Here is a 27,104-nt window from a genome sequence, read left to right as displayed (position 1 = left end):
CATAAAAGCGCGCGGGGTGGCATCGACGCGGGGGGATCTGGAACGTCCGCGTGGATTAAAGTCGGTATAAATCATTTCGAGTGGTCGCGGAGGTGGCGGCGCGATCCCCTCTTCGATGCAAATGAGCCCTAAGAGCGCGTTCCCATCATTTATCTCGTCCACCGTTGGAGCGGCCGAGGGACCTGGCCCGGCGTGCCCCGGCAACCTGGTAAATAAAATTATCGTCCCGCCTAATGGTGGCACGTACGGCTTATCAAGTGGACGCTGAGCGCTGCCGTGATCGCATTATGATGCAGGGACGCGGAGAATGCACTTACGAAACCGACGATTAAAATACAATGGGGGATGGACGACGAACGTTTGTCGTTTCGCAAATTGCCAGGGCGATTGAATGGTGCCGGGGTGTGGTGGGCGCAGGGAGGAACTCGGGGGTGAAGGAGGTCGGTGTGTAACCCTTTGAACTTAAACGAAGTTGAAGTTAATTTTGCATACCGGTGTTGCTAGACATTGTGCAATGGAAGGGGCTCGCGATTTCTTCAGTTGAAGAGATTGATTTTGCAATCGGTATGTTATAGTTTCTCCTATTCAAAATTCTGATTAAGGGGGTAGGTTACCCTCGAAATTTTCGACAATTGGTTTCTAGGATTATTGCTTCCGACAGAAAATGGAGACTGTCTTACAGATTATAAAAATGCCTTTACATTGTATTTTAGGTAATTCACCTGTCCGGAGTCGAGTTCACCATCGGACATTTATATTTATAATTTTTTCCCGTAAATATATTTAAAATTTTCTTTTTCTATATTAAAGTCGACGAAATGACGATTAAAAATTAAAACAAAAATTATCTCTATATTCCTTTATTGCTTCAGAATATGCGTTTGAAGAAGGGCCTGATTTTGGGCTGTTGAGGGTAACCTACCCCTTAAGTTGGAGTGCAGAGGGTCGAAAGCATGTTCTGATGAAAATTACGATTTTCGTGGAGACTTTCAATCTCGCATGTAATGAACCCTTTTAAACATTGCATTACTGTTCTTGGCTGTGTTTTACATTCTTCCATCATTCGTAGAGATAGTGAATGGAAGTTATGAAATATACTTTATCCAAGAGATATTTGAAGCTTATGAAGGTGAAACTGTGTACGTACTACTTATCGTGCATATATCCTAAGGTATTTAATAGAGAAGATCACCTATCGTGCACAATACCTTCGCTGTTTTTACATACGACTTTCTCCCAGCATTCAATTTCCTGCGTAACATGTGAGAATCTCTTGCATCGAACATCTCGTGATGTAAGTCCACAAGCTGAATTTTTCTTCGATTCCTCTCTAATTCGAATACCATCGAAGTATATGCTGCACCAGGTAAGAATCCTCAACGACTTATCATCCCCTATCATGCTTTCCCCTTCAAATGCAGCAACTCTTCCTCCGCTCACTACGCGATTACCAAAGGCCAGCAGCAAATTTTCTTTTCTATTATTCAAGCTCCCCGGAGTGCAATCATCCGTCCTCCTCTTTCTCCATTCCTCAGCCACTTCCAATTCCAGCAGGTATCCCGACCATTCTTATTGTCCCCCCGCGCGGCACCGCGCAACGTCGCCGGCGCAAAAAGCGCAGAAAAGCGTCCGGGGCGCGTGGTTGGAGGCTGAAAGCAAAGGGGACCGACGCCGGCTGTTTTTGTGTCGTTCGTCTGGTCGTATGCGAGAAGGAACACCGTGCAGCGCACCGCGATCGTGATGTCAATCACGAATGAAGACAGTCACCGTGCCGCCGACTGTCACTGCGGCGATCGCCTTGACAGCAGCACGCGCCTTAAGGCGCATTCACAAGACACGAGGACCCAGAGCCGGGCCCCGAGCAATAAATTCTCCGCGGATGCTTCTTGCATGTTTCTTGTTACGCGGCTTAACCGATGTAAATGCCTGGTTTGTCCGTGCTAGAACTTAATTAATCTTCTTCTTCTTCCTTCCCACCCCCCAACCCCCTTCTCTCGTCCACCCCTCTCGAGCCGATCAAGGAATCATTAATCATCGATTGTTCCGTGAATAGTCGTAGACAGCATCGATCTAAGCGCTGACCCTCTTCGCGCTGATTAGAAGCTTCGCGGCGCGTTCCATCGTTTTTTGCACACTCCGGACGATGTTGTAAGAGTTAATGGCGTGTGATTCGATGATACTGGAGCGGGGTGATTTTCTTCGCTGAACGTGCACGCTTTGGGGAAATGATTTGATCGCTGCGCGGGAGTGTGGATCAGAGTTCAGCATTACTCGAATGAATTTGTAGGTCAGTTATTCGAGAATAACGAATCACTTTTTATTCGAATAAAAATTTACTCGGACAGGTGGTGAGGATATTATAATTTTAGGTATTGTATGTGATAAAGATATGTTATCTTTTAAATGATACGCATACGATATAGTTAAATTGCTGATGATAACTGGGAAGTATACAATTCTGAGGAATGATCCATGAACCAGGTGTTGAAGAAATAATTTATATTCAGGCGAGGTAGATCTTTCTGCAGGCTTCCAAAATTGGAAAGTGAAATAAATATCTAACGCTGAAGAACGAACCACCCACCAGGAACTGGAGAAATATTTTTTGCTTATTGAATGTTAGTGGAATATGCTGTAGCTTTAGAAACAGTGGCTCCCTCATTTTACACCGAAATTGGTTGGAGAATGAGGTATAAAATGCGACGTGAAAACTGCCTGCAAAATTTTGTTATTGCAGGTCGGCGCAGAAATCACGACGAAGAAACCGCGACAACCTCCGCCTCGGTCCTCGCGGTTAGGTTTCGGTCAACTAACTCCTGAGGGGAGCAGGGGGTCGTGGTTTCAAAATGGCCGTCGATGGACCGCGAAGGTGCGCATGTAATGAGGCGAATCGAAACTGCCTACCGTATTAGAGTGGCACTCGTCATTAATGTGGCGACTAAGATGCTTGAAATATATAGACTGGTCTGGACCGGAGACACTTGAAATTTGCAATTAAGCAGATCGTTATGGAATCGATATCTGAACAGTTAACTTCCAACACACGAATTTCAAAATATTGTATATTCAAATATACCTCTTGCATTATTTAACTCTAAATAACGTTCTGTATTTTAATATTCTATACCCAAGTATTCTTTCTCCTAAAATCCTACACCCCAGTACTCCATACTCAAGTCTACTACCCCTCACACCCAAACATCCCACATTCCAAACTCCCCCTCGCCCCTAAATAAACCCAAAACCATTTAATCCAAAAAACACTGTAGATAACCAAACTGCTTCTATACCTTCCACGCTACCAAAATCCCAATTCGGAGATCAACATTTTCCTCACCCACCACGCACATATCCTCCAACCCCTCAAACCTCCACCCCAAGCCCCCACAACAAAAATACCTCCCCCATTCTTCTATCCACTCGAAACCCACGAAACACACCATAAAACGAGCGATGCAGCCGCTTATCAACCACTACCTCCGTTTCCCGCGCTCTCCCGTATCTTAACATTCTTAACAGCAACTGCAGGCCCCTAGAGTCGATACCCTCCGCTCGACCACCCCCGGAGAGGGCAGATCGAAGTCACGGAACCACCGCGGCCGTTCACCACACGCCATTCAATGGATCCTTGCACTTTAAGCGGCCACCGGGATATCTCCGCGGCGCAGGCCACGCTCTAAGCATCGGCCACGCTTCAACACGCTCCAGCACGCCTATCACCTGCCGGCCGCGGCCGCTATCCGCCCGCGGATCGATACTCGCGACTAAACGCTACGTGGAAACGCTGGCGATGGATAATTTGGTAGATTAGAGCGCGTTCGGTAGGACGGGTTATGCGCGCTTTAAGCGACACACATGCCCGCCAACCTCCCCTATAAAGTTCCAGTCGAAATGCCCGGCATCGAGCCGGCTTTACGCGCCGCCACGCCGCTAGATACGCCTAGAGAGCGTGTATCCACCGCTGTATCTGCCGCGGCGGGCAATGAATGGATGCGCTCCACCATGCGGCCGGATAATTGGGTAGATTACACCGCCTGCGCACGATGGCTTATGCACTTTAGCGTCCGTCTTTCGCGCGGCCCCCCTTCGCCACTTTGTCCCAGTGCCTTTTACACGCTCCTGCTCCCGTGGCCCTTCTGCCGGCGCGTCGCTATCCGCGGATCCGCCATTAAAAACGATGAAACAGGACCGACGAAACGCTTGCATCGTGGCGCAATCGGTATTTTTTTTTTCTCCCCGGAGGGGGGAAGGGGCATTCGTGCATTAGCTTGCATTCACCGCGGCCGGCTGTTTAATATCGAGGATAATTGGCCATTCTTGCCGGCTGACATTTCTGTTAACGTCTAGCCCGCGGACGGGCCTCGTTTGGCGTATTTTACTCCGCGCAGCGATTAGTCCGTGCATTCTGGCTCGTGTGGCGTTGCAGGTACGCGCAGGGGAGAATGACTCTTGTTGGTTCTGTCGCCGTGAATTGCATTTCATGGTTGTCCATGGAACGGCGTCTGGCGATGATCGATATGGCGACCTGGTTCTCGCAGTGATACGGGGACTTTTGTAGCTTTGCGTTGACCTTTCGGTCGGCTGCGGGGTACTGATTGATCAGATTTGTTTTCAGATTATTTGTTAGTTGATTGGGTTTTGAATTGGTGGGTACCTTGCTGGCGTGGAAATTAGTATGTTAAGGTGGAAGTAAGGTATTACCTAGCTGTCGTTAGTTTTAGTATTAATGCCAATGTGATTATTCAGGTGTTCCTCAGAAGTTGGGAAAGTGGTTACTGTATAATATGATGTACTGGAATGTAATTTTAGATTTAAAAAATAGATCAACTAAAATAATAAAAAAAAATCTCCAGTAGGATGCACGTTTTTATCTCAAAATCTCAATAAATACAGTGTCACTGAACTGCTGGCTTAATACGCAAGGGGGTGGTTCTCAATGCAAAACTAATTAGAAAATATACAATAAAATATACAGGCAAAAACCTTTATTCTATCTTCTGCTCCGAATAACCGGCTACTGCAACAACCAAATTTATACGCTGATTCAATTGATTTTTTTTTTATGAATCTACTGACGTATTAAAGAGGAAATTACACAGAATGCTAGGTGCGAACGATCAAAATAGCTGGTAAATCCGTTAATGCGACTAAAAGTAAAACTAAATAAGTAGTATACCGATACATTTTTACATTTACCTTTCACTTTTTACTTTTATTTTATTTCTATGTATTTTCTACTTTCATTTTCATTCCCATTTTCATTCTTATTTTCATCCTCATTTTCATTGTATATTTCTCATTTTTCATTTCTCATTCTTCACCTTTATTTTCCATTTTTCTTTCATAGTTAGGTATATTTTGATATATTATGCATTTATGTAGATTTATTTTCTTATTCAATCTATGCACACACAAAATATTATGTAGGGGAGGCCGGGGCTAAAAGTTCCGATTTCGATAAACCATAAAAATGACTGGAAAATAATGTAGTTATTCTCTTCACTATTGACTAATTTCTTGTTAAATTTATTATATCTTCTGATTTTATGCTTGTGTTTAATATATTGTAATAGGTTTCCCATAGAAAGTAATTTATTTGTGGCTGATCGAAGCGGAACTTCTTACCCCTATATGGGGCAAGTTGTTATCGCATTGGGGTAAGTTGTTACTATGATATAAGAGTTGCCTTTTAATGAAATATTTCATTTTCTAATGAAATAAAGCAGAATTTTATTAATAATGTTTATTTATCAAGCCTCGGACCAACAAAAATGTATTATCTTTAAAAGAAAACCAAAAGCGACAGTTTTTATTTATCTTTACGCATAACTTCGATCGAAGTCGTGTCCCTTTCCGCCTTTCATTCATATGTTCGCATCTTAAAGCACAGCGGAAACAATTTATACATTTGCGGTAGGTCTGTGACGATAGCACCCCCAAATTCAAATTTTTGGAAAAACTCAACGGCATTCGTTTGTCCATCGTTTGCCCACGTTTGCCCATAAAAATTTTTTTTTGCCCACCCTCCAAAAAAAGTTATGAACAAAATAAAAAATTTGTCTTCATCACCCACGATGAATTCATTTCAATTTTTTAAAAGAAGGATACGAATATACCCGATCTGGCCACGCTTGCCCACTCTCAGATTTCATTTGCCCACCCTCCAGAATTTAAATAAAAAATAAAAACCGCGAAAACATGGGTATAGATGAAGCGATCGCGTTAAAGTTCGATTATTCTCGAAAATATTATCAAAATCTTTATTTCAACGGTGCAGTCCGTTAGTTTAGATGTAGAAGAGATTTGCCCATGCATTAATTTCGTATGCCCACCCTCCAGAATCGAATTATTAATAAAGATAGCCAAGAATTGCGGTACCCGTTGAAGCGATCGCGTTAAAGTTCGATTTTTCTGGAAAATATTATCAAAATCGTTCTTTCAACGATGCAGTCCGTTAGTTTAGATGTAGAAGAGATTTGCCCATGCATTAATTTCGTATGCCCACCCTCCAGAATCGAATTATTAATAAAGATAGCCAAGAAGTGCGGTACCCGTTGAACCGAATATCTTTCCGTTCGTTTTTTTCCCGAATGAATTATCAAAATCAATTGTACTTACCGTAAAGGTTGAAGGTGTTTGGTGATATGTTATCCAAAAAATGTTGCACACACTTCTTTCTCACTTTATTGGAACGACACTTAAATTTGTATCGCTCATCGAACACTTCACACTTTTCACACATCTGCAGCATGTGCAGAATATCACCAGAGTGGTTATCTAGTCATTTTTCACTAATTACCGCAATGATATCGCACAACGGAAAATAATATAATCTCACAGTTACTTCACAAACCGTAAATGAACGCACGGTCTTGCAAGAGTTGCGTCCGAACTCTGTAGACCGACTGACTTTCGTGCGTCGTTGGAAGGAATTCGAGAGTATCGCAGACATCTGTTTACGTTTCGGCACGTTCGATGACGACACGCAGTGTTGATACCCTAAAGGGTAGCAGCGCCGAGTGCCACTGTCGAAACGTAAACAGATGTCTGCGATAGTCTCGAATTCTTTCCAACGACGCACTTCTTGGCTATCTTTATTAATAATTCGATTCTGGAGGGTGGGCATACGAAATTAATGCATGGGCAAATCTCTTTTACATCTAAACTAATGAACTGCATCGTTGAAAGAACGATTTCGATAATATTTTCCAGAAAAATCGAACTTTAACGCGATCGCTTCAACGGGTACCGCACTTCTTGGCTATCTTTATTAATAATTCGATTCTGGAGGGTGGGCATACGAAATTAATGCATGGGCAAATCTCTTCTACATCTAAACTAACGGACTGCATCGTTGAAAGACCGATTTTGATAATATTTTCTAGAAAAATCGAACTTTAACGCGATCGCTTCACCTGTACCCTTCTTTTCGAGGTTTTTATTTTTTATTTAAATTCTGGAGGGTGGGCAAATGAAATCTGAGAGTGGGCAAACGTGGCCAGGTCGGGTATATTCGTATCCTTCTTTTAAAAAATTGAAATGCATTCATCGTGGGTGATGAAGACAAATTTTTCATTTTGTTCATAACTTTTTTTGGAGGGTGGGCAAAAAAAAATTTTTTATGGGCAAACGTGGGCAAACGAAGGACAATCATTTCCCACCGACAAATCATTAAAATGTTTTCATGGGGGTGCTGATGCAAATTTTTTTTGCCATAATTTTTTTTTGAAGGGTGGGCAAACGCAATTTTTTTATGGACAAACGTGGGCATACGATGAACAAACGAATGCCGTTGAGTTTTTTAAAAAAATCGAATTTGGGGGTGCTATCTTCACAGACCTATTTGCGGCGGGGCAAGTTTTTACGGTAACAACGTGCCCCAAGTCACGGTAACAACTAGCCCCTACCGACACATGTAGCAATTTCAAAGACTATTCTGCTTATACATGTATTCAAACGATAAACACTATTACACCATGTTCTTAAATGTCATTTGATCCATAAGAACGATTCAATCTATAATATCGACGTTAAATAATTGAAATAGACCAAAAAGTAATGATAGAAAAATGTTTACTTATCTGGTACGCGACTAATAGGTCCTTGCTTACAACCACACAATTCGCTGTCGCGGACGCTATTAAAGTGGGCGACAGAGTGGCGTGATCAACTCACACGGAAAAAATAATTTAAAGTACAACGCTCTTTTTATTTTGAAGATAGAGCCGTCGGAACAACTCACCCCCGGAACTTTTAGCCCCGGTCTCCCCTACTCTTATTATGTGATGGGTTTTAACCCGATTATGAATAATAATAATAATAATAACAATACTCCTAAACTTTGTCTTAAGAAAATTCGATTTCCGAGAAAATCGATTCTAAAACGCGTGTATCTGATTAGAAACTAGCAAAATCCTTGTGCAAAAATAAATAAAAATTGTACAATGACTCATTCTTCGATCCAGGCTTTGTTTCCAGAAAATCAAGTTCGAACTAAGTACAGAATCAATTTCTTCAAAAACAATATCTCGACTGAGAGAAATCCGTTCCCCAATTTCCACTTATTTCTCCAGAATGATTTCTCTCATTATCACTCGCGGCATATTTATTACTGCATTTATTTATTGTATGCATTCTCAGCAAAAATCTTCAAAGTCACTATTCTCGAGAACGGAGCTCCAAATCAAACCCTCTCCTCGTACATTCACCCCATTTGGACTTACACCGTTAGTTCGGCGCCACCCCGTATATCCCAAGATCCGTCTGCGAAGTGTTAACCGCGTCGCAGCATCTCCTTTCCCGTATCCGTGCATCAATTAGGCGGTCGTGCCGAATGGCAAAGTGCAATTTCTGGTTACACTGGACAGCGAGCGACAAGAATGCTCGCAGGCCAAGCGTCTGCGTAAGAACAGGATCTACGGAGATCGATATCGATGTGGATCAGTGTGGCAGTGGTGCGCTCGGAAGCGAACGCGCGGCTATACATGGGGGCCCAGACGATCGTTAAATCCGCTATCCGACAGCGATACTTTAGCTCGTTTGCGCCGATATATCGCGCCCGCTATAAAATCCTATTGTGAACGGCACTGGCTGGCCTAATCTTGACACTGCTGCCTCGTATTTTGCTTCTCTATAGGGACCTCATTAACCGATCGCGCGCGCCTTGCGGATTTTGTCAGGTGCCTTTCCCGTGCAGCACCGTCGAATAAATTTCAGCTGGCTGCGCGAACTGTGTTGCAAACACCGATAAACCGGCGGTATTTTTGCAGCAATATGTTGCAACTGCGGAGGAAAACCGAATAATGGTAGCAGGCAAGGGTTTGCCACGTGTACAATCAGGCAAAATGGGCAGATTAATTTGAAGAATACTACCATACGTGTTGAAGTATTAGTATAGTACTATAAACTGATTTAGTGACTACCAGAGGATTGTTGAAGGAATTTATCGTGTATTTGAGAGCTTCCTTTGGTGGAGTTGTAAGACATCTTGTGAGGTTCGAAATACATAGTAGGATAAATGCACCACAATTGTTTAAAGTTGTCAAGATTACTAGGGCTATTTTAAAAATCTTATTACCCTTACAATAAATAGGGGACTTGAAATGGTGAATGATGTAAGTGCCATAAGTGAAAATTTTCAGTATTGTCTTTTCAACCACATCAATGTTGGTATTTATGATCTCAGCTCTATCTCACGACAGTCCCAGAAGCTGAAATAAATTATTCCAACACTTACAGCGTTTACCACCGTATTCAGCATGGAATTTACATCCTTTTCCACTAAAGACATATTTTTTCGTTTCTTTGGCACTTGAATCGTACACCATTTCAACTCCTCAATTCTAAAGCACCCTGCATAACTTTAACTCGACTCTCGCTGCAACTTATCCAGAAACACTTTTCCTTGAAATAATCCTCCGAATTACCAAGACCGTCCATTCTCACGATGCTTAATGAAAGCGTCCTCTAGCATCAGCTTAACCTTCGGTCTACCAGAAAGGTATGCCCGGAGTGCAGCGGGTTAATAATGCAAGCTTGATTAGCCGGCAGCAACAGGACACCGTTTTCAAGCATCATTTCCATAGTCTCCCCCCGCGTAGAACGCTAATCTCCAGCGAGCCTCCGATTCTACTGGCGCGTCGTCTTAGAAAGTGATAAGATTTTCGCGGTGGCGAGGGATGCGTTGTCAACGGTAAATTGCATAACCGGGCGATAATGATCGTCAGATTCGAGGGCCGATACGCGGCCGAACGATCGATCGTCGGGCCCAAGTTAGCGGGCTGGTAAGCGTGCACATACAAATCGGTGGCACGGCTTCCTGCATCGTATTATTTATTGAATCTACTCGGTAACGGTGCATGCATCCCCGGCGCATCTGTGTGCGACGCTCTCCCGATGCGCTCGGGCATTGTTTACACCGCGGTGCATCGTGCTGCGCCGTATGGTGCAACTTGTAGCCATTGAAATGGCGTTCCACGAATGTGTGAAACGCACGCCACGGGGCCGTGTGCGCGGTACAAATAGAATCGCGTTAACAGGCGACACGCTCAGCTACTTTACAGCAGACTTTCGTTTAATTGGTGTAATTAGATTATCTCCTAATACATTCAGTCGAACGGTCACAGGTTCACGGGGTCCAGTTGGCTCATCGAGAATTCTTTCTATTAATTGGGGCATTTTCTGCGAAGGCGAGATTTTTTTGCGAAATTGTATGAATATCGCTTTTTAGGTGAAATTCAAAGTCAATTTTCCCGAATACGCAGCCTTTACCGCAATTTCGTCACTTTTGATTTTCGTCTTATTTTTGCCTGTATAATCACCCCCTAGAGTATTGGCCATAGATAGAGGAACACCCTATATATAAGGGAACTCAGAATTTTTCAAAGTCGGTTTCCTCGAATTTGGCTGAAAAGCGCGTCTTACTGCTTTGCGAAATTAATGTCCGAGTGGAGACCTTCGCGTACACTAAGCATCAAAATTTTCTGCGATTTCCAAACCTGAAGGTCCACTTGTTAGTAGCAGTAATGTATTCCAATAGCCTATACTAATCACATGAAATAAGAAAAATTAATTTTTTTCAATTTAAAACCGTATGGCATACAAAACCCACTTGTTGCATTGAAAATTCGAGATGACTGTGTGCAATGCTAATTAAAGTATATTGGGAAATTAATTAAGTCTTCATTGGGAAGAATTTCGAAATATCAGAAGCTAAAAATTAAGAGTGCTTGTAGAGAACACAATAAGTGCCAATGGCAATACTATAGTATAGAATTTGATTTCTGGCACTTACAGTGTCTTCTACAAGGGCACTTCAATTATAACTGCACTGATAACAGCGCCCGTAAACAGTCAAACACAGTGCTGTGGAAACCCTATTTTTAAATCGCCTGGTTCTCCATTTACCAAACAGATACTAGGGTTAATCCGTTGTTGCTATCAACGCCTCGATTCGAAGAGTGCCTTGCACTGTTAGTGGATCGTTACCTTCGTAATTTAGCTACCTCGAAGTGTCTGACAGCCTACGCTATACAGTTATACAGAAACGAATCGTAAATTAGAAAAAGCTTATTATTAAGCCTCGACTTAATTCGTCGGGCGAAGCCCTCCCCTCCATTTCCGTGACTCTCCACGCACGTAGCATGCCTGATCCAATCAAGCACCCACCACGTGGCCACGAAATCGAGATACCATGAATGAATCGTTCGGGATTTTATGAATGAATCGTGGAATATCGCCGAGCGCGGCTCTACTACGCGGGCAACGAGTTCCGCACGAAAAGTTCACAGCAGCCTCGCGCGTCCCAAGGGCTAATCCCGAAAGCGCCCGGTATGCCGCTCTTGGCCCACGGCTCGCGGCCTTTTAAGCGACAGGTGCAAACATTTGGCAGGGGCCAGGGGGAGGACAGCAGCGCAAAAAAGGAAGCCAGTAATTGTAAGCCCCAGGTAGAAAAACCAGTTTGCTAAAAACAACCTGGTCTCGATCGTGTCTTGTTGCGGGGCTACCGAATAAGACGGGACGAGTCAGTGTACCGTGCGTACACCACCGGAGCGTATAAGGAATACGTTGGATTCCCATTTGGAGACGGGAGAATATATACGCGCGGTACGCGGCACTCCATAGCAGTTCTTTCTTTCGTTTAATCAGCTGCAGCGTATCTCGATCCTTAAACGATTCGTGAAAAATGGGATTCCAATCGGAATCCGGACGCGCGGACTGTTACATCGTAGCTGTACGGTAGATTTTGACACGGTTTTTTTCGCCGAGCAAGAAGAGTGAAAATGGGGTACGTGGCTTTACGCAGCGGGCTCGCTCGGTTGTCGATGTAATTTTTCAACGGATATTGCGACGAACGTAGAGACACTGCGACGTCCAAATATTAATCAGAGTAACTGTAGCTCAGGCACGTACGTTCGATTTTGAAACAGTTACGTGACCTTGGTGGTCGATCGAAGTGGACACATAATATGTGGTAACCTAATAAATAATATCCAAGGGGTTTATACTTAATGAATTTCTTCGTCCAAATAGCAAACACTGCCTAAAACTCTCAACTACATGAGCGTCCAGAGGAGGGTGCAAAAGGGGCAGCTTGAAAAATCGCTTAAGTTTCAAAACTGATCTTTATTAAGTTCATACTAAAAAAGGGAATATTTTTAAATTTCGGTTTTAAATTTTTAATTAAATTGGCACTACAAAATGGGTTAAAAAAGTGAGGGGGGTATATTTTTCATCCCAAAGTTGCCCCCTCCCTGGAAAAAAGTCTCTGCACGCTCTTGCTCAACTGCGAGACTATATCAGGCCCCAAATTTTTACTAATTGTAAGTTTTAGCCTAAATTTCAAATAAGAAGATTAGTAAATTCTTGAAGAATTATTAAGTAACATATTCTCGCGAAGGAGTCTTATGAATTAATTTCAAACATCGCTAAAAATTCTCACATGCAAGCCTCGATAAATCCCCAAATTTCCACCCCCCATGACCAATCACTAAATCCTTAAAAAGCAATCCTCATTTCTTTCTCCACAGACACTAAACGCACACTCCACCACGCAATCATTTCTCACCACGCAGGAAGTAGCCGATCAAAAAGCATTCCTTAACAGCCCTCGCCACGCGAGAAGAGGGCCGTCGACTCCCAAAACCGCGGAAAATTCGAAACGAGGATCGCGGCGATAGATGTCGGACGGGATCTCGACGATGCAGACGCGTCGCTCCTTCTGAACCGACCTGACCTTGGTTAACCCAAATCCTCCGTGGAATCGGCCAGTCGCAGGCCGATCGCGCACCGACCTGACCTTCCTTAACCCGATTCTTCTGGAATACGGTAACGAACTGCACGCGAACACGTCGAAGCGGAAATCCTACGACAAGGCCCGTTAGTCGCGTATTTGAATTGAATAACGATCGCCTTTAAATTCGAATCTAGGCGACCGCGGCTGCACGCGCTTGTGCCGGGCTCGCGCGCAGCCGCTCGTTCACTCGACCAACTGGCTGGCTGGTTGAGGCCACGTTCACGGATCGTCGTGTTCACCTGTCGCAGCCAGAGCGGAATCCTCATTGAGATTCCGCCGTGGTCTTTTTATATTAACCGTCCACGGGAAGCCATTGTTCTCGGCATCGTAAATTATTGCCACCGCGCTCCGTCGAGTTGAATCGCTCGGGGAAAAAAGCGTGTATAAATCATTGAGCATTAGAAGGTCACGTCGCCGCGATTGTGAGTGTGCACGCTGGTTATTTTGCTAGGTGCACTTAGTGGCTTGTTGAAGAGTCGCGTGGAAAAGAGGATGGTGGCTCGTGGAGTTCGACAGTATTCGCGTTAATGTTTTGGGATTATAAAATTGATGAAAGTACTTGGACTTTGTACGGGGAGATTGCCGAATAACTTATACAGGTGTTATTCATGATCCTAGGGTTACATATAAAAGGTTAGACTTAAATACTAGATATAGAGTTAGACTTCAGGGGTTAGACCACCTTGGCCAGGTCAAGAAGTATCACAATTTTGGGAATTAATTTCTAAGTGACAAAAACACTTTTATGGATAAAATTTTTTCAGTAAAGATAGAGACATCTTTGAATAATATATACATTTTTTTCAAATATGCTTCTGGGATGTAAAATGTCCATGAAACGAGGCTCAGGCCCCAGGGGACTCGCAAGAATATTACAAACTATCTTCTAGATACTTAAACCTCACAGAATTTTATTTTAAATAGCGATCAACTTAACGTCACTGGAGAACCGCAGACGAGATTCCAGCTGATTTTTAGCAAATCAGCGAACAATACAGAGAGAATACGTTTCTCAATACCTAGCCCGAAGCGACCAGTTAACGTTGCCCCAGCCACAGCTGAACTTCTTCCTCAGTATTTGCACTCCGTACTTTCTACTACTTATAACACGAACTCCCGTGTCTTCCACCGTAAAACAAGAGACAGCCACTATTCCCCGTCCCTACTTATCTCCTTCATTCATCTCGCGGCATCGGAAAACAATTCGCGACCTCTTCCTCCGCGGCGCAAAAGAATCGAACTCATTCTTCTCTCAATCAACGATGAAAGTTTCCCCTCGATGGAGGCGCGCGATACGATTGCCCGTACAACTTCATCGGGAACAGTGGTGCACTGTTTGTCTCCCACGGGGCGAATTCTTCGGCCAGCCGAGGCTGGTGGAAGACGCGCGCGTCTCTCCCGTACAAAAAGAATCTGGCTAAACGAAAAGCGGCCTATTGCGAAACCCGCGCGCAGCGCGCTCGCCACAAATGATTCATCGTGACTTTCACAATGAGCATCGCCTGTCTAACGCCGCCCCTGAAGAGGGGGCAAAAAAAAAGGGGCAGGAAGAAAAAGTCGCGAGTTCCCCGCGGCTCCGCCGTGGCCCGCGAGCGGTGCGCAAGCTGAAATAGTCGTGTTTACAGGCCGTCGACGGAAGATAAATATAAAAGGCGGGATGTCGCGGTGCGAGGCTCGAAAAGATGCAAAAGGAAACACTGGGGCGAAAGAACGCGCCAACGGTGGCGCGCTACTCTTCCAACCGCGCCAGGCAAGAAATTATGCCAGCAAGAGTACGCGAACCCAGTGAGTAGAATGCGGATTTTGTTGGTCGCGTTGCCTCTGACACTAATCGCTAAACATGTCCAGCGCCCCTGACTATTGGAGAGTCCGACGCGCGCACAAGACGCGAGCACCGTGCCCAATGGCCCAGAGAGCGCGCGCCTCTGAGTTTTTCGCGACGCTCTGGATCGCTCGTTTTGTTGGCTGTTCGACGAGGGCGATTAAATTGAGACAGGGGAGGTGAACGGCCTGGGTTTTTTGTTTAGTGGGTTTGATGGGGAAGGTGAACATGCGGAGTGACGGGGGGTGAGTAGGGAACTGGGGTTGGATTTTGGGAAAGAAGTCTGTGCAATTTGATAAGCTTGTTGAAGTATGAAGGAATTTAATTTGTTTTGGAGAGGTTTCGCCGTGGGAGCACTGTTGCTTGAGAAGTCAGAACGATTAATTCAGATATTGCTAGATTAGAAAAGCCTCTACTGTATTTAGAGATGTAACTTCACTATTTAATTTCCTCCACAGCAAATATTATACATTATTTAATACCGAGTTTACTCTTCTCGACACCTGCCGATATCGCAAAAGCGTATCCACAGAAAATTGTTTAGATATTATTTTCGGAATCAGCACCCTATTTTACGTAAGAAAAAATAGTGGCATCTGCTGCGCAAAATGGCTGTAAACTGGTGTAATTTTTAAAATATAGTCAATGATCAATTAAGAAAAATTCTAGAAATAGCTAAAGTGCTAATAACCATATGCAAAACCAGCCAATATTGTGGCATTATTCGTTTCTTCGAAATAAATTCCTGAAAATAACCTTAAAATTGCTTTAGACGAGAATACCCCCTTAAAGGGTTACATACCCTTGACAGGTCGAAAAATAGTGTCCTTTTTATAACCAAGGCACTCTTAAAGCCCTCGTAAATAGTTCCCCAGCTTCGATCGTTGCCAAACAAGTAATATAAAAATTTCCCCGAAAAACAGTTGGCGGAGGATCAGGGACGAGAATCGACGCAGGGTGAGGAGCGCGAGTGAGGCTTGTTATTCTCCTGCACGGTCGACGTATGACAGACGTGGCCCTTAAGAGCCCCTCGAGGCCCTTGGGGGTTTCGAGGAAGATATATTTAGACGGGGGGCCCCTCGAAACGGCCCGCCTCGCCCGTGCACCAGGATGCAAGGGCAGATTCGTGCGGAAAGTGGACGATTTGCGGGGCAACCGGTTGCCGGCCGTGTTCCCGCTACCAGCGTAAAACAGAAATCGAAGCCGACGATCCCGTTGCAACCGGCGGATAATTTACAGCTGGCGCGAAACAGCTCGCGACTAGGCATAACTCACGCGGGCAAATCAGTCTGTCGAATGGACGTACGCGAGCCGTAAACGTACATTTTCACGGCGCTCGCGGTTCAAGTGAGATTTTAACGCCAATCCACGTCATGTATCCATCAATAAGCCGGGATCATTAGACGGTGACTTTTTTCCGCTGGAAGAACTCAGATAATTTGTGATCTACGCCTGCTGGGATCTTGATGCGAGAAGGATATCGCGGCGCGAGTTTCTATTCGACACGTTCGGAGGTCGTGGAAATGACTTCGTTTCGCTGCAGCTTTTGGCTGCGAACTGTCGCGAAAGCTCCGTCGATTTATCAAGGAAAGATGTTTTCGCGAACTCTTCCATTCCCACTTTTTTAGATATTGAAACGTCTAAAATTGTAAGTTACCTATTTGTGGAAGTAGTGAATTATGCACTTCCCTTTGCACCACCAACACTGTATTGCTCTTTGTGTTATAAGGTGGACCTCCGGCGCCACCAAAAGCCACGAATACAGATAAATAATGGATCCATAAAATAAAGGAAGGATAAGAGTTGATTTGTTACCAAATCATTCCTCCAGGCTCGAGCAAACTGCAAGCAGCTTTCGCAGAAAAGAAAGTCAATAAGAACACATTCCTACATTAGAATTGCCCCCGTGGTTTCATTACCATAAACTCGTCTCGACCAAGTGAAATTAACCGACAGCGATCGCGAAGGAGTCGCGAAAATGGCAGACCGTGCGGCGGAACTGGGCGAAACGAGGCGAAATGTAGAAACATGAGGAACTTACCTCGCACCTGGAAGTGTCCAGTATCTCGACCTCCGTACTAACGTTATCGATGGTAACGCTGTGCCGGTACAGGAAATCTGTAACAGAGGATAGAACGAGATTACACTGACGCGCTGATGAATGATAGGCAGGGGCATTCCTGAGTCGCTATCGCCGCGTTTAGTCGAACAGCCCTAGCGAAAGGAGCCCCGCGCGCCAGAAGACGTACGAGCTCGCTCGGCAAGGATAATGAAATCGATCCGTCAGTACGCTCGTGGTTCGAGAGGATCGAGAGAGATCCTGGCTGGTTAGCGAGCGAGTAATCGTTGGATCTGGCCTAGCGTCCTTGGTCCGTGTGATCTAAGGAACGATAACTGAAACTGAATACCGAGGCAGAGATCGATCTCGTAGCTGGCGGTGATATTAATGCCGGCCAGACTGAGAAACGGCCGCTGGGGTAAAACCGTGTTAATTCTTGAAATCCTTCTTTTAAACCCCGCGATCACGGCTTCCTCCTTCCTCGACGGCTGCTCGTGATTTAAGTCCTTCATTTGTTTCCTGACTACGGCGGGGGAACTCGTGAAAGGGAGACATCGATAGAGGAAATTGAAATTTCATGATTTCGTTGGAAATGAGAAGGGAAGCTGTGGTGAAAAATTTATGAAAATTTAAGTCCCTGGAGAAAACACTGTGAGTGCCAAAAATCTAATTTTTCAGGAGAAAGAAAAGACTTCCCTGACTTTAAATTATTTATGAAATTTCATTTGTTTCGATTGCTAAATATGCTTAAGTATACAATAACCCAAATCCACCACAAAACTTTCGATTCTTTGCGTTAATATTGTTCAAATTTATGGAAAAAAGAATTGTATTTGTAGAAATACCATTCTGTGCCGTTCATTTAAATTTGCAAGTACTATACGTGCCAATGCTGTTTAAGGTGTTGGAGGTATCATTTTTTAGCAGTATTAGTAACTTATTTACAAAAGAAATTGCATTTTCCGATTATTTTATTTTTTAATTTTGGCACTTTCAGGGTTTTCTTCGAGGACTCTTGAATTGTGTTTCAAAGGGAATCTGGTACTCTTCTGCTTAATCGAGGTTATTGGCTCGGTTATTTTATTCGAACCACTAAATCGAGTAGTGAATTACTGAGACACTGAACTAAACATACTCGGTGCTTTAAGGAAAGGAATATTCATGCACTGTCGTGATGTATCGAGTGTAGAGTTTCCCGTGAATAGAAAACGCGGCTAATGCGCGAAAGTCCCGAACCAGTTAGCAGCGACAATTCCGATTTGACTCGGTGACGCGGGGCGTCGCGCCGCTCTGTCATTACGTCGTCCACTGACAATGACGCTGTAACTTTCGCCGTGTACCCACATCCGTGTACCTCCGATTCTTTATTGATTGTCAAAAGATTAATTTTAAAGGAGGTTACGCCTTCTGCTCGATAACTGTGGACTTGTTACATATTATGTAGATGAGAACTACTAATTAACCCCCGAGCAATGGGCGATGGAATTCGTTATCCTGTTACTTAAGATTACTGGTAATCAATGGTAGGCAACAATTAGGGAAGGGGTGGTTTTTCTTGAATAAAGACAGATCGAAAATGAAGAACTCGTTTTTAAAGAAATTCTTATACATACTTGATGTCATCTACTTTCTACTTTCCTTTAAACTCTCATCCCCAGGTTTCCTTCATCCTAATGCGCAAAACTCGCATCGAAGATGAAAAATCAATTCACAGAACCGAATAAAAATAATCGGAATGAGAATCTCAATTACCTAATTTAGTTGCGGAATAGGGAAATTATGGGAGAGACGCCACACTTTACTCAAAATTATCACCGTGTCTAAATTTCGCAATGGAGAAAATTTCCCCAGAATAGATATTAAATCAAATTTTTAGGATTAAAACAAATTTTTAATATTTGTCGCCTTTAAAAAATTAAAGCTAAAAACATTCTTTTTGGGAGAAGAAACCTCACTACCCCTAATTTCTAATCAACCTATAATATAATCAATTACCATGACCCACGCGAGTATCAATCATCTGCAGAAACAAAAACTCCGAGCAAATCTCACCCTTCCAAAATCACAGTCGCCATTTCTCCCAAACAGATTTCCCACAAGCAAGAGGCGATTCGCGCGGGAAAGCGAAGGAAGCCGAGCCGGGGAATCTACCGCGAGCACAGTAGCCTCGGCCAAAGCAGACGCAATAAATAAACGCTAAATAAACGCGTAAACACCTCGCGCAGGTAGCGGCGTCGCGGGACAGGCAAATAAGGATGCTCGTTATATTAGCGGCCGTTACGCTCGAGAAACTTTTATTGCCGGACAATGCCGATGGGGAAGCGATTTGGCCAACCGTTGAGCGGGAAAATTTATTGCTAACAGGCGGAGCGGGGGGAGAAAAAAAGTCGTGTCGAGATGTTGGCGAGCGAAAGAATCTCGGTAAGCGAGAGGGGACGGCCTAGCGAGCGTTTTAAAGCGATGCGTACAAGGGCCTCGGAATTCTTTGAAGGCCTGGCCCGTCGATGCTAGGCCCGGATAAACCAACCGACGAGACGTTTTACTTGGCGCACCGAGCTTTCGTCCCCCTTTCAGCTCGTTTCCCACCGCGATCCTCGCGGATAAACGGCAATTTTTCCAACACACTGGGATAAGGATCAGTCTCGACGCCTGGCGATGCCTTTTCTTTTCCCTCCTCCTCCTTTTCTCGTCCTTTTTTTTTTTTTTTTTGAAGGATCGACGAGTAACTCGGTAGAAATCGGACAAAAGCCACTCGCAGGCTGCGACGTGTGGCCGAGCCGCGGATAATTGCGAGATTCCCTTATCGTGGAGGAAATTTACATCCGCCGGCGATCCCATCGGTCCCGGCCACTCGCATGCGATCGTATATTCTCTTTCTCTGACGGCGCGTCACGCGTGAAACGAATTGGAAATACGTCGATGATGCAGAGGCGATTTCTGGCCGGCACACGGAACGTCCGTGAGCACTTTCGTCCGCGGCCACCGACGGGGAATCACTTTTCCAAAGAGCACGCCCTCGAACGGTGAAAGCGGGGCCGCCAGAGATTTTCCCTTGGGCTGGCCGCGTGGGTGATGCCCGGTCGGAGGATAAAAACGCCGATCGGTAATGGGAATTTTGAATTTTCAGGCTGGACGTTGGATCGGAGAGAGGCTATTGTGAAATCTCTGAGATGCCTGATGGGGTGGTAGGTATTGTGAAATTCTGAGAGGAGTGATTTATGGGTAGGCCAGCTATCTCGGATCTCTTCCTTATGACTTATTGAATGCAGGTACTAATGCCTCTTTTATTGAAATTGATTCGGTTAGATTAGGCAAGGTGTTTTGAGCTCAGTTTAGAGGGAAGGAGTTTATCGACTTTTTGTGCTGTTTTTCTGTGTGCGATTATGAGATGCACAAAACGGTGGACAGTTCCAGGTGGGTATACTAACCCTCGTCCGTCCCTTGTGTCAGTTTCACACATTTGTCTCAGAAAAATTATGATACTCTCTCATATGTAGGTGAATTTAATTCAGGCTCCGTGAAGTTGTTATTTGTGAACGATGCGAATAATTGCACGCCTGAATATACAGAAATTTCATTTTTTGTTTTTAATAATAGAATTCGCAGAGTCAACGCTATCTTTTCGTTATATTGACTTCTTACCACTGTGTCAATTTGACACCAAGGGACAAATTATGTTGGGAACCTGAGGGATGAGGACTAAGGTAGAGATCACGCTTTTCTTCTTACTACCTTTCATCGCACCGCAATAAATTATTGATCTCAGAGCCGGGGAACTTTTGACACATGCTGTATTTAAATACAGCTCTAGGAAAAACAGAAAAATAGCACAGGTTGAGTCAAGAGACCACGCGGGATGCTTAAGGGGTCTTTCCACTGCGACGCCCTCTTTTTGTGACAAAAAAGTTCCAAACAGCGGTACTTTATCAGAGCGTCACAGTGGAAAGAGCCCTTAAGCGCGGCAATCTTCACGGTGCTTCACCTTATGGTTTCTGAAAGCGTTATAATCCACTTCAATAGAACCCAACAACCAAACGAAATCACCAAAATTCAGCGTCCCACGTCCCCACCCGTCTCGCAAGCCACGCGCATAGATCAATCAAACACGAGGCACCCTTTCAACATCCAACTCTCCATCCACCTCTTCCGTAGAAATTCCCATGATTTTTCAATCGGCCGCACGAAAGCTTATCTCGGATCGTCGTTGAGCGCGGCCACTTTTCCTACAATTGATTACCGTTCCCCGCGGAACAATCTCGCATGGTAGAAAGTAATGGCCAATCAGAAGGATACGAGATCCCGAATTAAATTTGATTTCTCGTTGCCGAGAGGGGGGAACGGGGCCGTCGATCCACGGCTGTGAATAGGTAATGACACAGCCATTCCTAAGAGACGATGATCGCGAGACTATTCCATTATGCTTGCACCGTTTACCAGGGGGGGCACCGAATAATCGGTATCCCTCATGTTCCGCCGCGGATCGCGCCAGCTCCTTGCCATTGCTCCTCGATATTCCGATTAACAATGCAAATCCATCCTCCCCCCCCCAATGGCGCTCGTTGCGTGGAATAATTCTGTACGATGATTTAGAAAGCGGGGACCCCCTGCGCCTCTCCTCCCGGCGCATTGTCGGTCGTCTCGTGGATGGGAACGTTTTGTCCACGGATCCACGGGAAACACACGCTCGGGAGAGATTAGATCTTGCATCCTGATCGCTCGATAGATCACTCCGCGGATCGATGGATCACGTACCACCGTTATGCGGACGGATTTCGAAGCGACGACGGGCTACTTATCCGAGAAGACTCTCGCGTTTTTGGGTCCGGGAAGGTGAAATGACACGGTTGGAGGATGCAGTGAAAGGGAGCCAGAGGTGGGGGTTCGTCACAAATTAGGGGCTTCTTTGTTATGTAGATTACTTTAAGGTACAGGTGTCCCTGCTCCTGCAGGAGGATAAGTGTGGTGCCACCGTTAGCGAGAACTGGGAACTTCGGTCACTCTTCTTCGTTCTTTTATGAACCCTGCGCTGCACGCGTGGGGCCTGGCAGGCCCAAGTTCTCGTGATATTGAAAAAAAAGATTCAAATTACGATGACCCGTAGTGTTAAGGAGATATTTGTTCAGAATTTTATTTTGTTAGTAATATTTCTTTCAAGCGGTCATTCACAAATTAAAAAAATTCTTTTCAAATTTTGTTGTATGGTATAATAGTAGCTTAATAAATACCAAAAAGATTTATTGCATTATATGTTGTATCCACGGAGAAAAAAATCTTTAAAAATAGCTTAATTTTTAAGCCGATCACAGTGGAATGACTTCTTAATACTGATTTAGTGTAGTCTAACAATATTTTTTTCTGAAAATATCTATGCATTCCTAGATTTGGAGATATAGGCCTGTGGGGCCGAACGTGTGCAATGGGTGATTTTAATTTACGTCTGCACTGTAGGGTTGAATGTGATAAATAAATAAATGTACCGAATAAAAAGTGGAGTTTGAACTTTGGTCGCCAGTAATTTGAGTTCCCTCGTAACTCCCATGGCTCTTCAAATTTCTCCCAAAATATAAATGAAACGTCTGAAAAGAGAGCACCGTTCTACCTCCAGACCATGGACGACCATCAGTTTTTTGTTCCCTCAGCCACGCAGCCATTAGAATTTCGATCTGGCCGTAAGTGCATCCTGGCCGTTTTACGGGCCCGTGGGCATAATCTATGTGGAGCGTAAAATAATTGTCGCGATGGACGGGCGAAGTGAACATTTATGCCGCGTGCTGGCCACGCGGGTTCGTTCTAGTTTTTCATCGATATCGTTACGGAGCCCTGCCTCCCGTCGCTGACAGCGTCACCCAAGTCAACTTTGAGGGTCGATTAAGCAATTACCCCGCTCCCTGCCCCGCCCGCGGTCGGTGCAGCGTACAAGATTATCCGCTTCCTGGTTACGTCCAGCGCCGATTACCCGCAATTTTCCCAGGAAATTAATTAATATCCATCGTTAAGGCGGTCGCGTGTATCCCGGATCGACTTTGCTTTCGTTCCACGTCAACCGTTCACCTGGAATCGATCTGCTGGACGTGATCGATTCCTGCTGACTATCCGAGTGGAAGGGTGTGAAAAGCCGGCGTTACTCGAGGTCAGTTAATGCGATGCTTATTGGCAAAATGGGGGCTGAAACGGGGTCATTGGAGGTTGCTTTTCTGCTCCAACAAATTGGCCCTTAGGGCCTAAGTTTCTACTACGGATAATCACATGGGAATGTAATAATTTTCATGCAAAACCGCCAGCGTTGGATTTATAAATTATGGGAATTTTTGAAATTTCAATGTGATATGTAAGTCAGATGTCTCATTGAATAAAAATTAATAAAACACTTTAAAAGAAAAAACAAATCTATTTACGTATCTACAACTGAATAAAAATTAATAAAACACTTTAAAAAAAAAACAAATCTATTTACGTATCTACAACTGGAAATTCTCAACCAACCACACTCTCCCTCATCCTCCAAGCAAACCCTGCTCCACCTTCTCCCCACTTCCCTATTTCCACTTCAAGAAATTCATTATCATTCATTAGACGTAACGCTGCCTCAACCAACAATGTACCCACACGACATCCGTAAAACGATACGTCCCGACAAACAAAACCCAAGGCACACCCTTTACCCGTCTCTCCGTACAGAATAATACGTCCACAGAGAATTTTTATTTCAACCATCCGGCAAAAGTATCCTTCTAACGGTATACAGGCCGCTCGAAACAGCACCGCCGTGAAAACGGCCCCGGTTTTCGCTGGAAACTAGTCCGAGGGCCCACGAGATACACCGCGGGGACATTAATTAAAGTATCTTTGTCTCGCATCTACCGGGGGAAAAAGCTACCGCGCGACGATGGGACACACCTGCCTCGGCGATTTTTCCGCTCGCGGATATCCAAGAGCTTCGTCGTCATAGCTTATGCATCCACCGAGCGTGCACGGCAATTATTATGGCAAGGTAGCCTGCATGAGTTATGGGAGAGATCTGCATTCTACGGGGCCCTCCCCATAGGCTCTATTTCATATCGAGTGTTTAAATCTCCGCCCTCTCTTCAGACCGGCGTTGCTCCGTGTCTCTCCCTTTCTAGTTCCCTCTACCTCTTTTGGTATATTTCTGTAACGGATACAATGCCCTCCAGATCCCATCGTGCCTCGCTAGGCGCCATGATTAACATTTTTCGCTATGCAACTCTTGGATTAGAGGCTGGATAGTGGTGCAAGAGTAGTTCCTTGATTATCTCTTCTGCACTGGGAAAAGTGTTCGAGTGCTTGGGGAGGAGTTAGATGTTACTGGTTCGGTTGAAAATTTTTGTTAGGCATTTGAGGCTTGTATTATTTTGCTCCTGTGGTATTCTGCTTTCTGCAATTTATTTATTCCGAGTTATTATTACTAAGTAGTAGGTACTGTAGAATTATCAGTTTAGTGCCCAGGGAAATTTAATCCAGGATTAGTTCTGATTTACGCATCCCTGATCTAGAATTCTCTCTACTTCAATACTGAGGTACCGCAACAAGGGTATGCTTCGTACAATTAATCCAGTGAATATTTTCTTAATCCACCTGGTGCTTCGTGCATCTCACGCGCGCATTGCAACTACTCTCGAGTCTGCCAAGTCCCAAGGCCTCCGAGGAAAAGATCCATCGCTGCACAGTCTACCAGTCCTGTATCCTGCCATTTGCCATGGTTTTCCCTCTGCCAGCGATTAACCACGACCACGTCGAGTTTTGTTGCGAGCGCGCTTTCGTAGACGCCAGGAAAAATCTGCCGCAGAACACGTCGACGGGATTGAGATGTAGCGCTCGCGTGTTGGAGTTAAATGGATGCCAGTTTTCTCTTCCCCTTCCGTCGGGGCCCCCTCTGCAACTATGTGAAACTCGGTTGCGAAGAGGTCTCCTCCTCGGGACAATGGCATAATCATCGTCTCCTGACGCTTTTTAGCGCCGTTTCCGGAAATAATGGGCTCTCGACCAGAGCGGTGCCGCTCGCAGTTGAGAGATCCTCCGCGCCGCTCGCGATTGAAGGAGATAATGGATAATAACTCTGAGATAATCAAAATAGGATATCTTCTTCGCGGGCTCAGATGTGCCACGGATAACGAAGCGAAATCAAGAACAAACGAACTGAATTCTATTGTGGCGATTCAACGAGTGCCTGCCTACAGTGTCATGCAAATAGGGGGTCTTGAAAGGTTGTTGCTGTGAGTTGCAGACAATGGTACTCTACCCCTCTGGCGAATTCCCTGGCTGCTTATTGGAACAGGAGAGACCGAGTGTAACAGGAAGAAATAGCGTGCAAGAGGGACAGATGCAAAGTGGATAAGCGGGACAGGTAAATAGAGAAGGTAATAGATAAGCAATGGGGGTCAAAAAATTAGCTAGGTCGACTTGCAACACTTTTTGCTGGTCGACATATTTGCTCTGTGATTAGAACACGGATTATTTGAAATATTCTGGGATTATTATACGCTGCGAGGAATTCTGTTTCAATTTGAAAATGCGGATTCCGGTGGACCTTGAGACATGGGAAGCAGATGGAATCTGCAACCCAGAAATAGACGTAGAGTGAACGGAGCAGAGGATGATGGGGGAAGGAAAGAGAAGCGAACATCAAAGGTGGTTACAAATGAAATTGTCCGTAACACCCTCTTGGAACATGAAACCATCTCTTTGTGGTAGTAGTTTTTGTTCCTTTCACTTGTTACTTGCTGCAATCTGAATATTTCTGGGAATTGTAACATGGAAATTCTTTGAAATTCTTCCATCTCGCGGTGGAAGTATCTCTTTCTTAACTTGAAGCTTCAAACTTAGCTATATGGAAGCTGCGTAAGTCACATCGTGATAATATTAAAAGGGGTTACGCCACCCTGATACGCTCAACCAGCACCAAATTTCGCGAATTTTTTTTACGATACTATGAGGTTGAAAATTATTTCTATACCTCTTATGTTTAGGGCATGTATTAATGAATATATTGTATAAATATTGCACAGAAATATAAAAAAATGGTCGAGTTATGTATTGTCCCGCGAAACTCCTCCGCGTGAGCGGTGTATAAAATTATGACGCCCATAGATAAAATATCTACAATGTATTATATATAGTATATTTATTAATATATGCCCTAAACATAAGAAATATAGAAATAATTTTCAAACTCATAGTATCATACAAAAATTCGTGAAATTTGATGTTGTTCCGAGCGTCTCATGCTGGCGCAACCCCTTAAACCTTAAAAAAGTAGAAGAACTCATAATTCGTACCCTCAAATAAATTATTAACATTTCCCTATTCCAAACTTCTACAATTATTCAGCACCTGCATTATCCAGCAAAAGATCGAAGTAAAACTTTATCTCCATTAAACCAACACCATTCCCATCAAACAAATAAATCCGAAATTCCAATCTGGAGCCACAAATTCCTTAATAACCCTATCAACTCCCTAAATCAATAACTCCGCCAGTCACAGACGCGCCATCTCCCTCCTAAAAACACCTGCAAAGCCCATCCAAGAATCTTGCCTCCACAGCCCGAGCCATGAAATCCCCAAAAATCATACACACCTACACAGAAATCCGATTACTTTACGGACGATTACTCTCGCAAGCACAAATCATCCAGGGCCTTTCGAACCACCTATACAACACCCAGCATCCACCAACACTAATGGAGAATCGTAAATTGTTGCATGCAGGGGCGAGCAGGTAGGCGAGCAGCTGAACGTAATACATTCGTCAGAAAACGAGAAGGTGAAATCGAGCGATCTCTATTATTTACCGGAGTGAAAACCGAGACGCGGGCCTAGGCATGGTCGCGATTGTAAATCGTGGCCTATTATACGCGCGAACGCGTGCATCGCTCATACCCGCTTGGCGCCATTACTGCAGCCTCGCGGGA

At 44.5% G+C, this 27,104-nt stretch overlaps 1 protein-coding gene across 6 annotated transcripts in view; it reads right to left on the bottom strand.

Annotated features, from left to right (window-relative positions):
• LOC143373739 (ras-related and estrogen-regulated growth inhibitor) overlaps positions 1 to 27,104 on the bottom strand; it is a 117,250-nt gene that overhangs the window by 73,425 nt on the left and 16,721 nt on the right. For all 6 annotated transcript variants that reach the window (XR_013086520.1, XM_076821258.1, XM_076821256.1 and 3 more), the window contains one exon: positions 17,158 to 17,234. Coding sequence is in view for 5 of the 6 variants with exons in the window: in XM_076821258.1 (XP_076677373.1) it covers positions 17,158 to 17,234 (77 nt within the window). In the remaining variant the exon portion in view is untranslated. The remainder of the gene's footprint in view (positions 1 to 17,157; positions 17,235 to 27,104) is intronic.

This window comes from Andrena cerasifolii, chromosome 10, assembly GCF_050908995.1.
Source record: "Andrena cerasifolii isolate SP2316 chromosome 10, iyAndCera1_principal, whole genome shotgun sequence".
Taxonomy (NCBI): domain Eukaryota; kingdom Metazoa; phylum Arthropoda; class Insecta; order Hymenoptera; family Andrenidae; genus Andrena; species Andrena cerasifolii.
Note: the sequence above shows the minus strand (reverse complement) of the source record. Positions and strands in the feature narration are given on the sequence as shown.